The 15,258-nt window shown below is 37.3% G+C and overlaps 1 protein-coding gene across 1 annotated transcript; it reads right to left on the bottom strand.

Moving 5' to 3' along the window:
* Window positions 1-2,301: 2,301 nt before the first annotated feature.
* LOC110446329 (inhibin beta A chain-like) lies at window positions 2,302-6,317 on the bottom strand. The gene is made up of 2 exons (XM_021491433.1): window positions 5,755-6,317; window positions 2,302-3,983 (listed from the first exon to the last, which is right to left on the bottom strand). Exons 1-2 carry the CDS (start codon window positions 6,083-6,085, stop codon window positions 3,121-3,123), a joined length of 1,194 nt encoding a protein of 397 aa, XP_021347108.1. The 5' UTR covers window positions 6,086-6,317; the 3' UTR covers window positions 2,302-3,120.
* Window positions 6,318-15,258: the final 8,941 nt, after the last annotated feature.

The raw sequence follows: 15,258 nt of genomic DNA, 5'->3' as shown, positions 1-15,258 counted from the left end.
GTATTTTAGATAGGACGTGAAATATAAATATTGTTGGTATCCATATAACTTCAGGGGAAAGTCCTATAATACTTTAGTACTCTGTGCCGGTGTCCAGTTGACTTGTGGAACATTGGTTTCTTGTTCTGTGTCTGAGTGACCTCAACAAGGGTGAAATGTAGTGTCAGTGTCCAGGTGACCTGAGGAAAGGTGATATATGGTACAGCTGCCGAACACGTTTCAACACCACATAGTTTGTTTTTTTAACAGAAGATTAATGGAGTCTTCCCCTACCTTGAGGTGTGACAGCGAAATATCCAGCCTAAGGGGTGATGCTTTTTGGCTGTCTAACCCGAGGCTGAGTGACAACCAAAAAATCACCCCGAGGGTTGGATATTTCTCTGTCACACCCTCAAGGTAGGGATTTTTTTTTCTCCCATCCTATTATTTCAGTCACACTCCACCGACAGCAGTCTGTTTGCAAACAAAAAAAACCCATGTGGGGTATGAATATCGCCATTCACTTTTGATGACGTCACAAGTACCGGTGACACATTTTAATGACGTCACAATTGAACACGTGCTTACCGGCACGAGGTTTTCTCCTCCAAGGGGGTCACTAACAGAATCTTCCCCTACTTTGAGTGTATGACCGAGAAATTCCCAACCCGAGGGGTGATGTTTTTTGGTTGTCTAAACCGAGGCTCTGCCGAGGGTTAGACAACCAAATCAATCACCCCGAGGGTTGGGATTTCTCTGTTACACCCTCAAGGTAGGGGATGATTATTTTCTCCCATCCTATTATTTCAGTCACAATTCCTCCGGCAGTTGTCTGTTTGTAAACAAAAACACATGTGGGGTATGAATATCGTCATTCACTTTTGATAACGTCACAATTACCGGTGACACATTTTATGACGTCACTATTGAACACGTGCTTATCGACACGAGGCTCTCTCCCCCTAGGGGGCGACAAGCTGATCTTTCCCGGCTAAAACGGGAGATACACCTGTGAAGGGTGGGAGAACAGCTTATCTTTCCCGGCTAAAACGGGAGACACACCTGTGAAGGGTAGGAGAAATCAACTGGGCACATGGCTTGCTGAATGACGGGGCATCTTAAAGTACGAGTATAAGGTATGAGGCGGTAAATGTAATCAGCGTAATGTGCGAGGCGGGCAGGAGAAAAGTGAGCTGACCGGTGAAAGTGTACATACAACTATTGACAGAAGAACGAACCAAGGTGTGAGTTGTAAGACAGAGGAAAAGAAAGACAAAGTGTTTAGAACGAAGTGGAAGAATACTCGGAGTATGATATGTGAGACGGAAAGGCAGAAGAAGACCTGGAGTGGTGCAGAGTAACAGATGAAACGGAAGACGTGTTAAATGTGAGGCGGAGAATACTAAGATCTTGGTGTGTGAGGTCGAAACTAGACACAAACATCGGGTACGAAGAAGGAAAAGACATTTAATGTTATATTTTAGACGAAAAGAGAACAAAGTGTGATCAGTGTGATGGAAAAACCCCGGTATATGACGTTTGGGGCAATAGCAGTATGGCGTATCAAACTAAAGGAATCACAAACTTGATCGGCGAGATGACAGAAAAGTCGGCAGATGAGCTAAGAGCCTATGGATAACAGACAGTTTGAGGCGGAGGTGGAGTTGACCTAAATTGTAAGGTATAAATAAGGCTAGTCCGAATTATTCTGACGTTTTATCAACTTTTTTCATTTCGGTCTGTCGTCGATTAACGTCAGAACTCCGGCGCTCTATAATATGCGGGAAATATGCGACCCGCACCCGGAGCGCACTTCAAACTGATATTTTAGAAACAAATCGTCACTTTCACACACATGTCGCACATGGATCGAAAGATCTATTCTTTATGCACTAGGTGGTATCAATAACATGTTTCAAAGATTATAACGAAAAGTATTTTCCAACGTTTTCTATACCAACTTATGTTTTTAATGAAAATTAGGCCATGAGCAATGTCACATGACTTGACGAGATCTCGCGTTACCGAAGGTATTTCCCAACGTTATGACGTAGGCAGGCGATATTTTAGTCACGTGGCATTAGAAGGCGGCCGGGCTCTCAAAAAACTAAAGTAAAACAGAGTAAGTTTGAAAAAATATATTTTTAGTGATTGCATTGGTTGTTTGAGGCATGTTATGTATGTTAATCTTGCGCATAAACAATAGATCATTCAATCCATGTGCGACATGTGTGTGAAAGTGACGATTTGTTTCTAAAATATCAGTTTGAAGTGCGCTCCGGGCGCGGGTCGCATATTTCCCGCATATTAAAGAGGGCCGGAGTTCTGACGTTAATCGACGACAGACCGATATGAAAAAAGTCGATAAAACGTCAGAATAATTCGGATTAAAATAAGGCGAGAATGAGGCGAAATGAACATAAAGTGCGACTATTGATACGAAAGAAGACATTAGATGTGATGTGTCAGGAGGCAGGAGGCCTCAAGTGTGAGATCTGACACGGGAGTAGATCTAGACCCACAATGAGGCCTTGTGTGTGAGGCGTAAGTAAGATGACAGCGTTACTTTTTTAATATTTGTTGGAAGTATGTTTTTAACAATCTAACATGTCGCTGTTGAACGATATCATCTGTCGTATTTAGAAGTTGATTGGATATTTCATGGCGTTCGTTTCCCATTGCCGTGGCAACCAACAGTTGGGACCTTCTAGCTCTACAACAGTTGACTGGACGTCGTTGAGAAGATCTGTTGTACGATCTCTAATGTGTCAACTTTAGGTCATTCTTTGTCACTCATAGAAGCTTAAATGTGTCATAGGAAACGTAATCTTTGACATAGGTCTGCTGTCAGTAATCGTGTGTTTGTCGCAGCATATGAGGCCATTGGAAAGCCGTCGTTGTAACTACTTATTGTTCAAGCAGCCGAATAAGTAGCATGTGGCCTAAATATCACTCTATGCGTGACAACTAGACTAATGGTACAGCACTTACACAGCGGATGTAGCTATCTTCGCTCTTTTCTTCTTACAAACTAGATCCACTTCAAAACAACTTGGCGATAACATATGACTTTTCACAACCTGAATTGTTCGTGACGCCGTGGAAGATATGAGATTGCACGAGTAGATGGGCTATAAGTGTTTAGCGACACCCACACCGCTCCACTATCAAGTTAGGTAGCGAGCTCGTCAAGATATTCCCGCTCGTGTCATAGTACATCACCCGCAATGGCGCAGTTTGGATGGCGCTGCAGTTGGTACTGTCCGATGTTGTTTGGTCATGTAACCCGCGTTGCACGACTGGGCATCCTCCAGAACATATTCCTGTGGTGAATGCGGCAGGATACAAAATCCAGTCGCTCCAACCTATTTCGTGAAAACTGAACAGTAAGTCTGACTTGCAACATATATCCCGTCCAGTACATATACCTTCGTCACCTGAAGTTTGGCGTCGGGACCGAATGAATGTCTCTACCTTAGTATGCATGATCAAGAACGGCCGTGTCTGACTCAGGCGTCTTTTGGGTCGTTTACGGGGTTGCATTACTCGCATGGATCCCTTCCGTTTGCCTCCTTTTGATTTTCGCCGTCGCCTACTTCCATGAACAAGAACGAGCTGCACATGCCGTCCACACCCGCGACAATGGACATGCAGTCTTATAATCTGATCTTCTGAAAGCATTGCATTTTCTACAAGTTGTTTTGGAATTCCTAGTTTAAACCAATGTGTTTTCTTTACATCCGCCCTCAGTGTCGTCACTATTTCACCGGGAGTTCCGTCCTCACTAACATTCGACAACACAATTATTAATTTACACCTTGACCTTCGTGGTTTCTTTTTTAAGTTAGAGCGTCTGTTCTTTTGCCTACAAGATGACCGACCTCGTTTTTTTGAACGTGTGTACCTAAGCTTCACCAGAACGTTGGCACTCTTCACTTCGAGTTTCCTCCCCTGACTGTCTCGGACCACTTTGAACTGTATTATGTTCTCGTCACGGAAGCTTTCTGTAACAGACAAGAATGACATATACTTAGATGAGTGAATTAAAGAAGGTGGAATTCATATAATGGACCGTTTGGTCAAACTGGGACTGTATAGCTTTGGTGTGGTCTCCATATATATATATATCAAATTCCCATATAAGGATCTAACGTATCCTTCTATACTGATACTGAACAGTAGATTAATACATGCATTAAGTGGTCTTTTTTTAATCAATTCTTTGAAGTTTTTTTTACGCACAGATTTGATCTGTACAATCTGTCAAATTGATAAATTCTTTTATAAGCTTGTTGAAAGCAGAGAGTCAGTTATTTACCAATAACATTTATTAGATTTTTTTTTATATATAAATAATAATGCCATTCCAATACAGTTACTTGTGAAGTTATATTAAATAGAAATACACGCCTATACAATTTTCATATAATAATGAAATTGGTTGTGCTTTATAGTTCAGTCAAAATATTTCACATTAGAAGAGGATATTTGGTAAATGTATGATATCTGTATTTCCCCTAAATTAACGTCGCACGTGCCTAAGTAATCCATATCCTCTTACCAGGACACGAGAATCATGTGGCACCTTAGTGCATCAGTGTATTATTCCCCCTGTGCGTTGTAAATGTTGTAATAGGGTACCTTATTCATTGTTGAACCACCTAACATACTTATCGTATCATCATGGTATCGTTGTTTCGTGCTGATAAAACGATCTGTGCTTAGGTCATGGTGTAGAACTACACTAAAATTACCAAAAGGTTAATATTGTAAATCACCTTCTGTGACCATTTAAAGCACTGTCTTTTGACTGTCATCAACAACTGGTATTATAAAGCATGTGTTATTCTCTCAGCTCTACACTGCTCGTATACGTAACTCCTACTGATAATATCATTGTAATGAGGGAAATGTGCAAAGTGTTGCAAACACTATCTCAAAAGGCGGTCATTGTGAAACTTGGTTCAAGCATCGACAGGTAATCGAGTTGATTCATGTGAAGAAACTTGTAGAGATACTCACTCCAAAACGCGCTACTAGCCAAATATCATCGGGCGGTTAGGTTACACAGATATACGGTCTTTTACCCTCTTGGCTATTATTCAGTAGGTGTGATACTTTCTGATCCTTTGATCATGAAAACTATCAAAGTAATTTAATTCAACACACCTGATTGACATTCATCCCATAATTATATAGACTAACCATAATGACATTTACATTCGTGGTTATTCAGAAAATACATTTGACCCCTATGTACTGTACAAATGGTCAAGGTCATTCATTCGAACAAAATTGATAGGCATTCCTCCAGCAGCCTTCTTGCCAATTATCAAATTACATGTATCTTGACCTCTTTTTTAAACTGAGCTTCACTTCATTGAAAATTAATCAGGATTGAATTTTATCGCAATAAAATCTCTATCATATTTTAGATCTTTATAAGCGACATATCTATTTTCATTTTATAGTACGCATAAATTGTATTTTAATTTTGTATGACGAGTTATATTAATTTATTTAAGTATTTCGCAAGAAAAAATATTTTTAGAATAAAAATTTACCAAGGATACATTGAATTGAATTACATTTGAATTAATAATATCAATATGATTTCAAATTTACGTTTCTTTTAAACTGATTTTAACAAGGTATATGTAACACCACGTTCGTTTGAGTAGGGAGCTGTTCCACGCAGATAAAAAATACCCAATGATTTGTCGGAGGAGTACAGGAAGAACAATAATAATATAAGTTTACCAACTAAAAGCATACCTGCCGGTTCTGAAAAGCTGATAACTTCCAGTAGTTCGGCGTAGTAATCTCCCCTTGGTGGGTCGGTCGTCGTGTCATCATCATCATCAATAATGTTAAACAGTTTACATGCAGACACCTTCCTTATAGGTGAAGTAGCAGAAAATGGTCGGTCGTTGTAACCCAGTCCGCCAAGAATTCTGCTCTTGATAACCTGTGTTGCCTTGAACTTCTCGAGCCGAGACATGTAGCTCTCCATGTTAGTCTGGGGTGAAGAGCAGTCACGGACACACGTTGCCATGACCAGTATACTGGTCAGCGCGCACACAACAGGGGTCACGTGACCATACATCACTAGTTTGTCGGGATTGTGCCGGCTGCACAGCGTGGGGAGGCCGTAGGGTTACTGATGGAGCTGTAGACCGACTGTTCCTACCGTTTCTTGTGTAAACACAAGCCTTGGCAGTGAGTATAAAAATACCTCCGATTCGCTAGCGCCGGGCATAATTGTCGCTAATTTATCATAAATACCTATCACTGCCACTGACTCGGAGCTGCACTCCACAGACGGACTCCCGCACAGCTCTTGCGGCCAGGAGTGTTTAACTGCACGATTTCATAAGTGACTAAAAGTTTAACTTGCTCTCTATGCCAAAATACCTATTGCGCGTACATTTGGTTAGAGAAGGCTTCACCACCTGTTACTGCTCACAGGCCCGCGGGAGGGCAAGATAGATCACCCACGGGCCACAGAAATAGTGTACAGATGTGTACATGTGCATGCCAATGTAACTACAAATATTCCAGTTAACCCTCAGAGTAAAACCCGCTGACACCAATTCAACGCGAGAACAGCTGAAGTGAAGGAAATGTAACCTGCACAAGTCCTCTGATGTGATAATTCGATGAAGTCACATTCCACGTAGCTAGGAGACCTTTTCATCATTTGTTCATGTAACATGTCACTCTACATGCGCGGATATATATAAAAGACATGCTTATTGTGTTTCGTGACATCAGTATCCTCCTAGACAGTTGTGTCCGGTTCCGTGACCTAAGTTACATGTGAATGAGATGGGAAGTGGATGAAATAGGTAAAACAATATTAAGTGGAATCTTATTATTAACTTAATAGGTAATTTGTATTTTAGGTAGTTTCAAACTGCAATGTGCAAGGCGGATATACTCAGTAACTGTTCAACAAACAAATGCATTCTAAACTACAGTTGTCATTGAAAAAACTGTAAATGTTCATCCTAAACTACATGCAGTTGTCATTTAAGGAACTGTAAATGCGCGTCCTAAACAACACTTGTCATTGAAGGAACTGTTAATGTTTATCCTGAACTACAGTTGTAATTTGATGTTCATCCTAAACTAGTTGTCATTGAAGGAACTGTCAATGTTCATCCTAAACTACAGTTGTCATTGAAGGAACTGTAACTGTTCATCCGAAACTACAATTGTCATTGAAGGAACTGTTAATGTTTATACTTAACTGTAGTTGTAATTTAATGTTCATCCTGAACTACAGTTGTCATTGAAGGACCGGTAAATGTTCATCCAAAACTACAGTTGTCATTAAAGGAACTGTTTAAGCTCATCCTAAACTACAGTTGTCATTGAAGGAACTGTTAATGTTCATCCTAAACTAGTTGTCATTGAAGGAACAGTTAATGTTCATCCTAATCTACAGTTGTAATAGAAGGAACTGTTAATGTTCATCCTAATCTACAGTTGTCATTAAAGGAACTGTTTAAACTCATCCTAAACTACAGTTGTCATTGAAGGAACTGTTAATATTCATCCTGAACTACAGTTGTAATTTGATGTTCATCCTCAACTAGTTGTCATTGAAGGAACTGTTAATGCTCATCGTTAACCACAGTTGTCATTGAAGGAACTGTAAATGTTCATCCTTAGCTACCATTGTAATTTAAGGTTCATCCTAAACTACAATTGCCATGGAAGGAACTGTTTAAGTTCATCCTAAACTACAGTTGTCATTAAATGAACTGTTAATGTTCATCCTAAACTACAGTTGTAATTGAAGGAACTGTTAATGTTTATCCTAATTTAGAGTTGTCATTGAATGAACTGTTAATGTTCATCATTAGCTACACTCGTCATTGAAGGAAATGTTAATGTTCATCCGAAACTTCAGTTGTCATTGAAGGAACTGTTAATGTTTATACTTAACTGTAGTTGTAATTTAATGTTCATCCTGAACTACAGTTGTCATTGAAGGACCTGTAAATGTTCATCCTGAACTACAGTTGTCATTAAACGAACTGTTTAAGCTCATCCTAAACTACAGTTGTCATTGGAGGAACTGTTAATGTTCATCTTTAAACACAGTTGTCATTGAAGGAACTGTAAATGTTCATTCTAAACTACAGTTAGAATTTAATGTTCTTCCTAAACTACAGTTGTCATTGAATGAACTGTAAATGTTCATCCTTAACTACCATTGTAATTTAAGGTTCATCCTAAACTACAGTGGTCATGGAAGGAACTGTTCATGTTCATCCTAAACTACAGTTGTAATAGAAGGAACTGTTAATGTTTATCCTAATTTACAGTTGTCATTGAATGAACTGTTAATGTTCATCCTAAGCTACAGTTGTCATTGAAGAAAATGTTAATGTTTATCCGAAACTTCAGTTGTCTTTGAAGGAACTGTTAATGTTTATACTAAACTTTAGTTGTAATTTAATGTTCATCCTGAACTACAGTTGTCATTGAACGAACTGTTTAAGCTCATCCTAAACTACAGTTGTCATTGAAGGAACTGTTAATTTTCATCCTAAACTACAGTTATCACTGAAGGAACTGTTAATTTTCATCCTAAACTACAGTTGTTATTGAAGGAACTGTAAATGTTCATACTTAACAACAATGTTTGTATTTAGGGAACTGTCAATCTCAAATGTACATCCAAACAACCAGAATAAGGTTTGTATTGAAAACACAAATGCCAATACACATCCTTTCCAACGAGGTTTATATAGAGGGTATTGTGAATCCCAACTGATTATCACCAACACCGATGGATGTATGGAGGGCGCTATAAATCAATCTACACTATAGCTGAGTGCTCTTTGTTGTATGGAGTATAACGGTGAAATGAAAGGATCAATATGACAACGAATGATTGACCATTATACGACAGTAAACCAAAAGTGGACAGAATCATTTCAACCTCATTGACCAACACCAAGCCATTGAAATGTAATGTCTTTCCTCACTCAAAGAGACGTTATCGCAGTCATTGACATCGACATTACAACAGACCATCCGAATGTTTACGGAAAATCTAGAGGAACCATGCTGGAATTACACTGCATTCCCTTCATCTCCCTTAATTACGAACATTTCAAGACAATTCAAGCGTCTTCCTTGCGACTTTAGAAACTAGCTTGGAGACCTTTTAAAATTATGGATGTTTTGGCACACATTCGAATCTTTATATCTGTTCGCACGGATAGTCATGAGTCTGGTTAATCGGAATATTTAAGGAATTTCGAGTATGCCAACATGGCATTAGATGACATTAAAACCAGTAAAATTTGCACCGAAGCTAGCACACTACTGTACTTCAGGTAGAATAATATCTCTAGTAATAATTGCCCTACAGCAAGTATAAGCTATTACAGCTTCATTTAGATGTTATAGGAATGGCATGTTATTGTTTTACATCTTGATACAACTAAGGGTCTGTTGGACACGTAGTTACTAGAGATGTAAATATTATCCATAATGGATAACTATGAGAGCAATTTTGAAGGGTTCAAAGTATCGAGGGACTCGTACAAGCAATTGGGATATCAATCTCAAGTTACTAATGAAGTTCTTGGATGACTTCGTCAAACACATCTCCAGCATACACGCAGGCATACACACATAGGGAGATATTAGCCAGGTGGCATATGACTAGTAGTTAGCGCCTGATAAGGCAGCTCCTGCGAATTCCCAAAATTGTATTGATTAATGTATATGCTAATAGTATATCTATGTACTGTAAAATACTTTTGAGTGGCTTATGTTAGCCAGATAGAGCGCTATATTAAAAGTTGTATGCTATGAAACAACTGACAAAATACAGGCTCAAATTGACCTTCAGAGTGGTTGAAATATATTGGGTCTACCATTTTAAAATCAATTAACAGCTTGAAATTCTAAAAGGTCACAAAACAAAGTTAACTTTCTAGGACATCCAAATCATGCTCGACAATCTGCATATGCTAAGCACGTGTTTGCGTTGGTAGACAAATAAACAAAATCAAAATAACTTTATCCTTATCTACCGAAACTGGAGCAAAGCCATTTCCTGCTGTACAAAAACAACATGGCCAGCTTGATAACCAGGGAAATCCATGCTGATGCATTTCGTATTTTTTGAAAAACTAAATACTAGTAATCATACTTTGTCATCGATTTTTCGCAATACACGTTAACGATGAGGATATTGACTTACGTTTGAATTAGATACCTTAACTTCGCAAGAATCAATTTAAATACCGTTTTATCACTGGTTCTGCTTGTTGCTGAGCCAAGTCATTATCCAATTGTTTTACTACAATTAATCAATGTCATTAAACTATTATTAACATCGTATTGCTACCCTTCATGCTACATAAGTTATGTAAATGAAATGTAGTGATTGTATTTTTCTTGTCAATATTGAAATTCTTTCCTCAAAAATATTTGAGAACATTTAACTTTCTAACTTGGCACACAGCCATGCATTATATTTAACTGAAGGAACGTCTTCACTCTCCTATTATTAAATATTTCTTTTCAGAGAAAGGCGACCAGCGATACACATTGAACCGATCTAGCTATTCCTCAAAATCAAATTAAATACGAATTAGAAAAGGATGTTTCAGTTAATTTGTCAGAACTTGTAAAACATTTCAAAACAGTGGAAAAACCTATGATAAATGCAACCGATACAGAATTTGACGTAGAAATAAACACTTAAGTTAATAGCAAACTCATGTAACAAATACGCAGATAGAGATATAACAATCCCAGATATCAATTCCTCCCTAATTCTAATGGCGCTAAAGGCTGTGGGCCAGACACGGTAATGCAATAAGTAAGTAATGTTATATCGAACCACTTAATGTCAGTAATGATTGATAATTTAGCTAAATTGTTTAACTACATTTTCATAAGTGAAATCTATCCAGAAATGTGGAATCACTATCTATCATTACGTGATTTTCTGAAGGGTAATAACAGTTTGCTATCAGTAGTTATAGGGGTGTGTCAATTAAAGGTTTCATGCAAAAATGATTGAAGATGAAAATTAAAGCTTCAGGTGTAGTTACACTGCAGACTGAAATATTATTTTCCTGCTATGCTGAATGACTCTACAATATTGGGCAAACCCCCACCACCAACTTTAACAGGTAAACATTTATACGTGCAACAACATACTCGTTGTTTAGGTTTCTTTAGTAACAAGCACAACAACCAAGGAGAGGGGACCTGGTCTCTTCGCATTTTGATGAGCAATATTGTATAACATGGATATTCTCTTTCGTGGTTAAAGTCATTCAGATCGTTTCTTGGTACAAACTTTCGTGGATACCCCACATAAACAAACAGCAGTGAAGTATATCAATTGCATTTGTGGTATTCCTTTTCGTGGCTCCATAACAACCACGAAAAGCATATCTGTTTATACACAGCAAACATTTCATGTTATACAATAATTTGAATTGAATACACAAAACAATATGTAATTGCCATGAGCAAAACAAACGTGCACGTGAGCTCTTAAGTACGAACTTCATTGTACAGTTAAACACCACATATTTTACGCGAAATGAATATTTCTAGAAACGCCTACACAACTTCAAATTAAAAAACCTTTCAATGTGATCATTAAATACTCGTTAGCAAAGCTGATCTACAAGTTGAGTATATTTACGTAAGGTTTAGCTGAAAGCATCAACATTACTGGCTAAGTAGGTAAAGCATTGACACGTTCGCTTAGCAATAACGACCTGACAATTCGAATGCATCATAAAACGAAACTCCAACAAAAAGTTGATATATTTACAAACATTATAACAAATCATGATAAGACAACACGAGAACAATGAAGACGGATGGACACTCGTATAGCCGCATCACACTGTGCACAGAGGTTAAGTGTTATCATTAAGTTGTAGGAACTTTGACCAACAATTGAGGTTGCAGCCTTATCTAAAGCGAGAAAAGCTGTATATTTTGTAAGTGTGTAGACGCCTGCAGACATGGACCCGATTGTTGTAAGTCTGGTTAGTTTAACGGGTCATAAACACAAATTTTCAAAATGTTTTTTGGGAATTACCTAAAAGTTCAAAGAATTTGTGTGTTTGTGGTCATAAAATGGTCATTTTGAATTTCAATGGTTTTGAAAATATGGTAATATCAAATTTTACATTAATTGTCGCTAAGCTAATCTGGCATCGACCAGCTGGGCTTAAATATATATATGACCTAGTTTTTGACCCCCTGCAAATACATGTAACATGATGTTTACATATCCATGGAATCTACTTTGAGTATTATTATTGCTCTGTGAGGAACTTCTTTTATTGAATAATCTTTTTGAGGTCACATCTGTTTGTTTTGATAAGGAACCAAACTCGAGCGATTCCGTAATAGCTCTGGGTTACATCCATCATAGGTAAAGACGCAGCACTAAATAAACCCGTCATTTCCAAGGGGTATCACTATGAAATAAACCCTGTTGAAAAGGGATGTTTCACCGACTTTGATTTGTCCGAAATCTACACTACAGAGAATGAGCTACACCAGAAAGGATATTAGGGTGCAACAAAAAGTCATCCTGAGTTTTATACACGACGTAATCCGGATTTTAGGAATCCAATTAAACAGCGGTAATAATATAATACTTAACGACGGTATTTTTATATAGAAAACTTGAAATTGAAATTAAATACTGCGATATATGCTTAGTTTGTAATGAGGCATAACTACTAATATTTCCTTAACATTGGTACATCGACATTGTAATCCATTCACCTTTACTGCATGTAGAGAGGCATACCGGCTCAAATAATGGCGGATGTGGCAGTGCAAATCCGCCTAAATTCCTATAGCAGAATTCTTCGGTAACACATTTTTGAATTTTGCAAACGAAAAATCGTGTGACTTTTGTTTATAAATGAAAATAAGATAAGGTTTCAATATATCATAACATTCTGGGTTGTTATAAGTGATCGTTTAACATGGTTAAAAGTAGTATATCACTTATGCCGTATCTGGTTCATTTACAATACTAAATATTACACGTTAAATATTTATTTTTTTGGTTTGGAAGTCGTTATGGGTGTACATAGGTAGTTAAAGAGAATTAAGCGTCATACAACCTGGGTGGATACATGTTCTTTAGATTTTGTGTCATTGCCTTGCATTCAGTATGGTTACGAAACAGTTAAAATGCTGTGGTGTCGGTGAAATATTGTTATAAAACATCGGATTTGATAGCATAGAAAATAAAAACGATATATATCATTACACAGTTACTACCTAAGGTACAAGTTCAATATATGTCCTAATAACATTGCTTAACAGGGGTTTCAAATCTATAGTGACCTTATCATTATCTTTTGATGACTAAGAATTAAAAAAAAACGGAAATATTCCTCGGAGTCAACAAACATTTACAAACTCCACCGCCGCATCGCAACACAATTGCGAATTATATCAAAACGTCGAACAATAATAACAAAATAAACCACAGCATCGCCACACAATTACAAATTACATCAATACGTCAAATGATATTACCAAAATACACCACAGCATCGCCACACAATTACCAATTATATCAACGCGTCAAATAATAATAACAAAACACACAACAGCATCGCCACACAATTATACACCACAACATCGCCACACAATTACAAATTATATGAACGCGTCAAACAATAATTACAAAATACACCACAGCATCGCCTTACAATTACAAATTATATCAACGCGTCAAACAATAATTACAAAATACACCACAGCATCGCCTTACAATTACAAATGATATCAACGCGTCAAACAATAATAACAAAATAAACCACAGCATCGCCACACAATTACGAATTATATCAACGCGTCAAATAATAATAACAAAACACACCACAGCATGGCCACACAATTACGAATTGTATCAACGCGTCAAACAATAATTACAAAATACACCACAGCATCGCCTTACAATTACAAATGATATCAACGCGTCAAACAATAATAACAAAATACACCACAACATCGCCACACAATTACAAATTATATCAACGAGTCAAACAATAATTACAAAATACACCACAGCATCGCCTTACAATTACAAATGATATCAACGCGTCAAACAATAATAACAAAATAAACCACAGCATCGCCACACAATTACGAATTATATCAACGCGTCAAATAATAATAACAAAACACACCACAGCATGGCCACACAATTACGAATTGTATCAACGCGTCAAACAATAATTACAAAATACACCACAGCATCGCCACACAGTTACAAATTATATCAACGCGTCAAACAATAATTATAAAACACACCTCAGCATCGCCACACAATTACGAATTGTATCAACGCGTCAAACAATAATTACAAAATACACCACAGCATCGCCACATAATTACGAATTATATCAACGCGCTAAACAATAATAAAAAAATACACCACAACATCGCCACACAATTACGAATTATATCAACGCGTCAAACAATAATTACAAAATACACCACAGCATCGCCACATAATTACGAATTATATCAACGCGCTAAACAATAATAAAAAAATACACCACAACATCGCCACACAATTACGAATTATATCAACGAGTCAAACAATAATAACAAAATACACCACAACATCGCCACACAATTACGAATTATATCAACGCGTCAAACAATAATAACAAAATACACCACAACATCGCCTTAGAATTATAATTATATCAACGCGTCAAACAATAATAACAAAATACACCACAACATCGCCACACAATTACAAATTATATCAACGCGTCAAACAATAATTACAAAATCCACCACAACATCGCCAAACAATATACACAACAGCATCGCCACACAATTACAAATTATATCAACCCGTCAAACAATCATTACAAAATACACCACAACGTCGCCACACAATTACAAATTATATCAACGCGTCAAACAATCATTGCAAAATACACCACAACATCGCCACACAATTACGAATAACACCAACGCGTCAAACAATAATAACAAAATACACCACAACATCGCCTTAGAATTATAATTATATCAACGCGTCAAACAATAATACGAAATACACAACAGCATCGCCACACAATTACAAATTATATCAACTCGCCAAATAATAATGACAAAATACACCACAACATCGCCACACAATTACAAATTATATCAACGCGTCAAACAATCATTACAAAATACACCACAACATCGCCACACAATTACAAATTATATCAACGCGTCAAA

The sequence above is a fragment of the Mizuhopecten yessoensis genome, unplaced genomic scaffold (genome assembly GCF_002113885.1).
Source record: "Mizuhopecten yessoensis strain PY_sf001 unplaced genomic scaffold, ASM211388v2 scaffold321, whole genome shotgun sequence".
NCBI lineage: Eukaryota > Metazoa > Mollusca > Bivalvia > Pectinida > Pectinidae > Mizuhopecten > Mizuhopecten yessoensis.
Note: the sequence above shows the minus strand (reverse complement) of the source record. Positions and strands in the feature narration are given on the sequence as shown.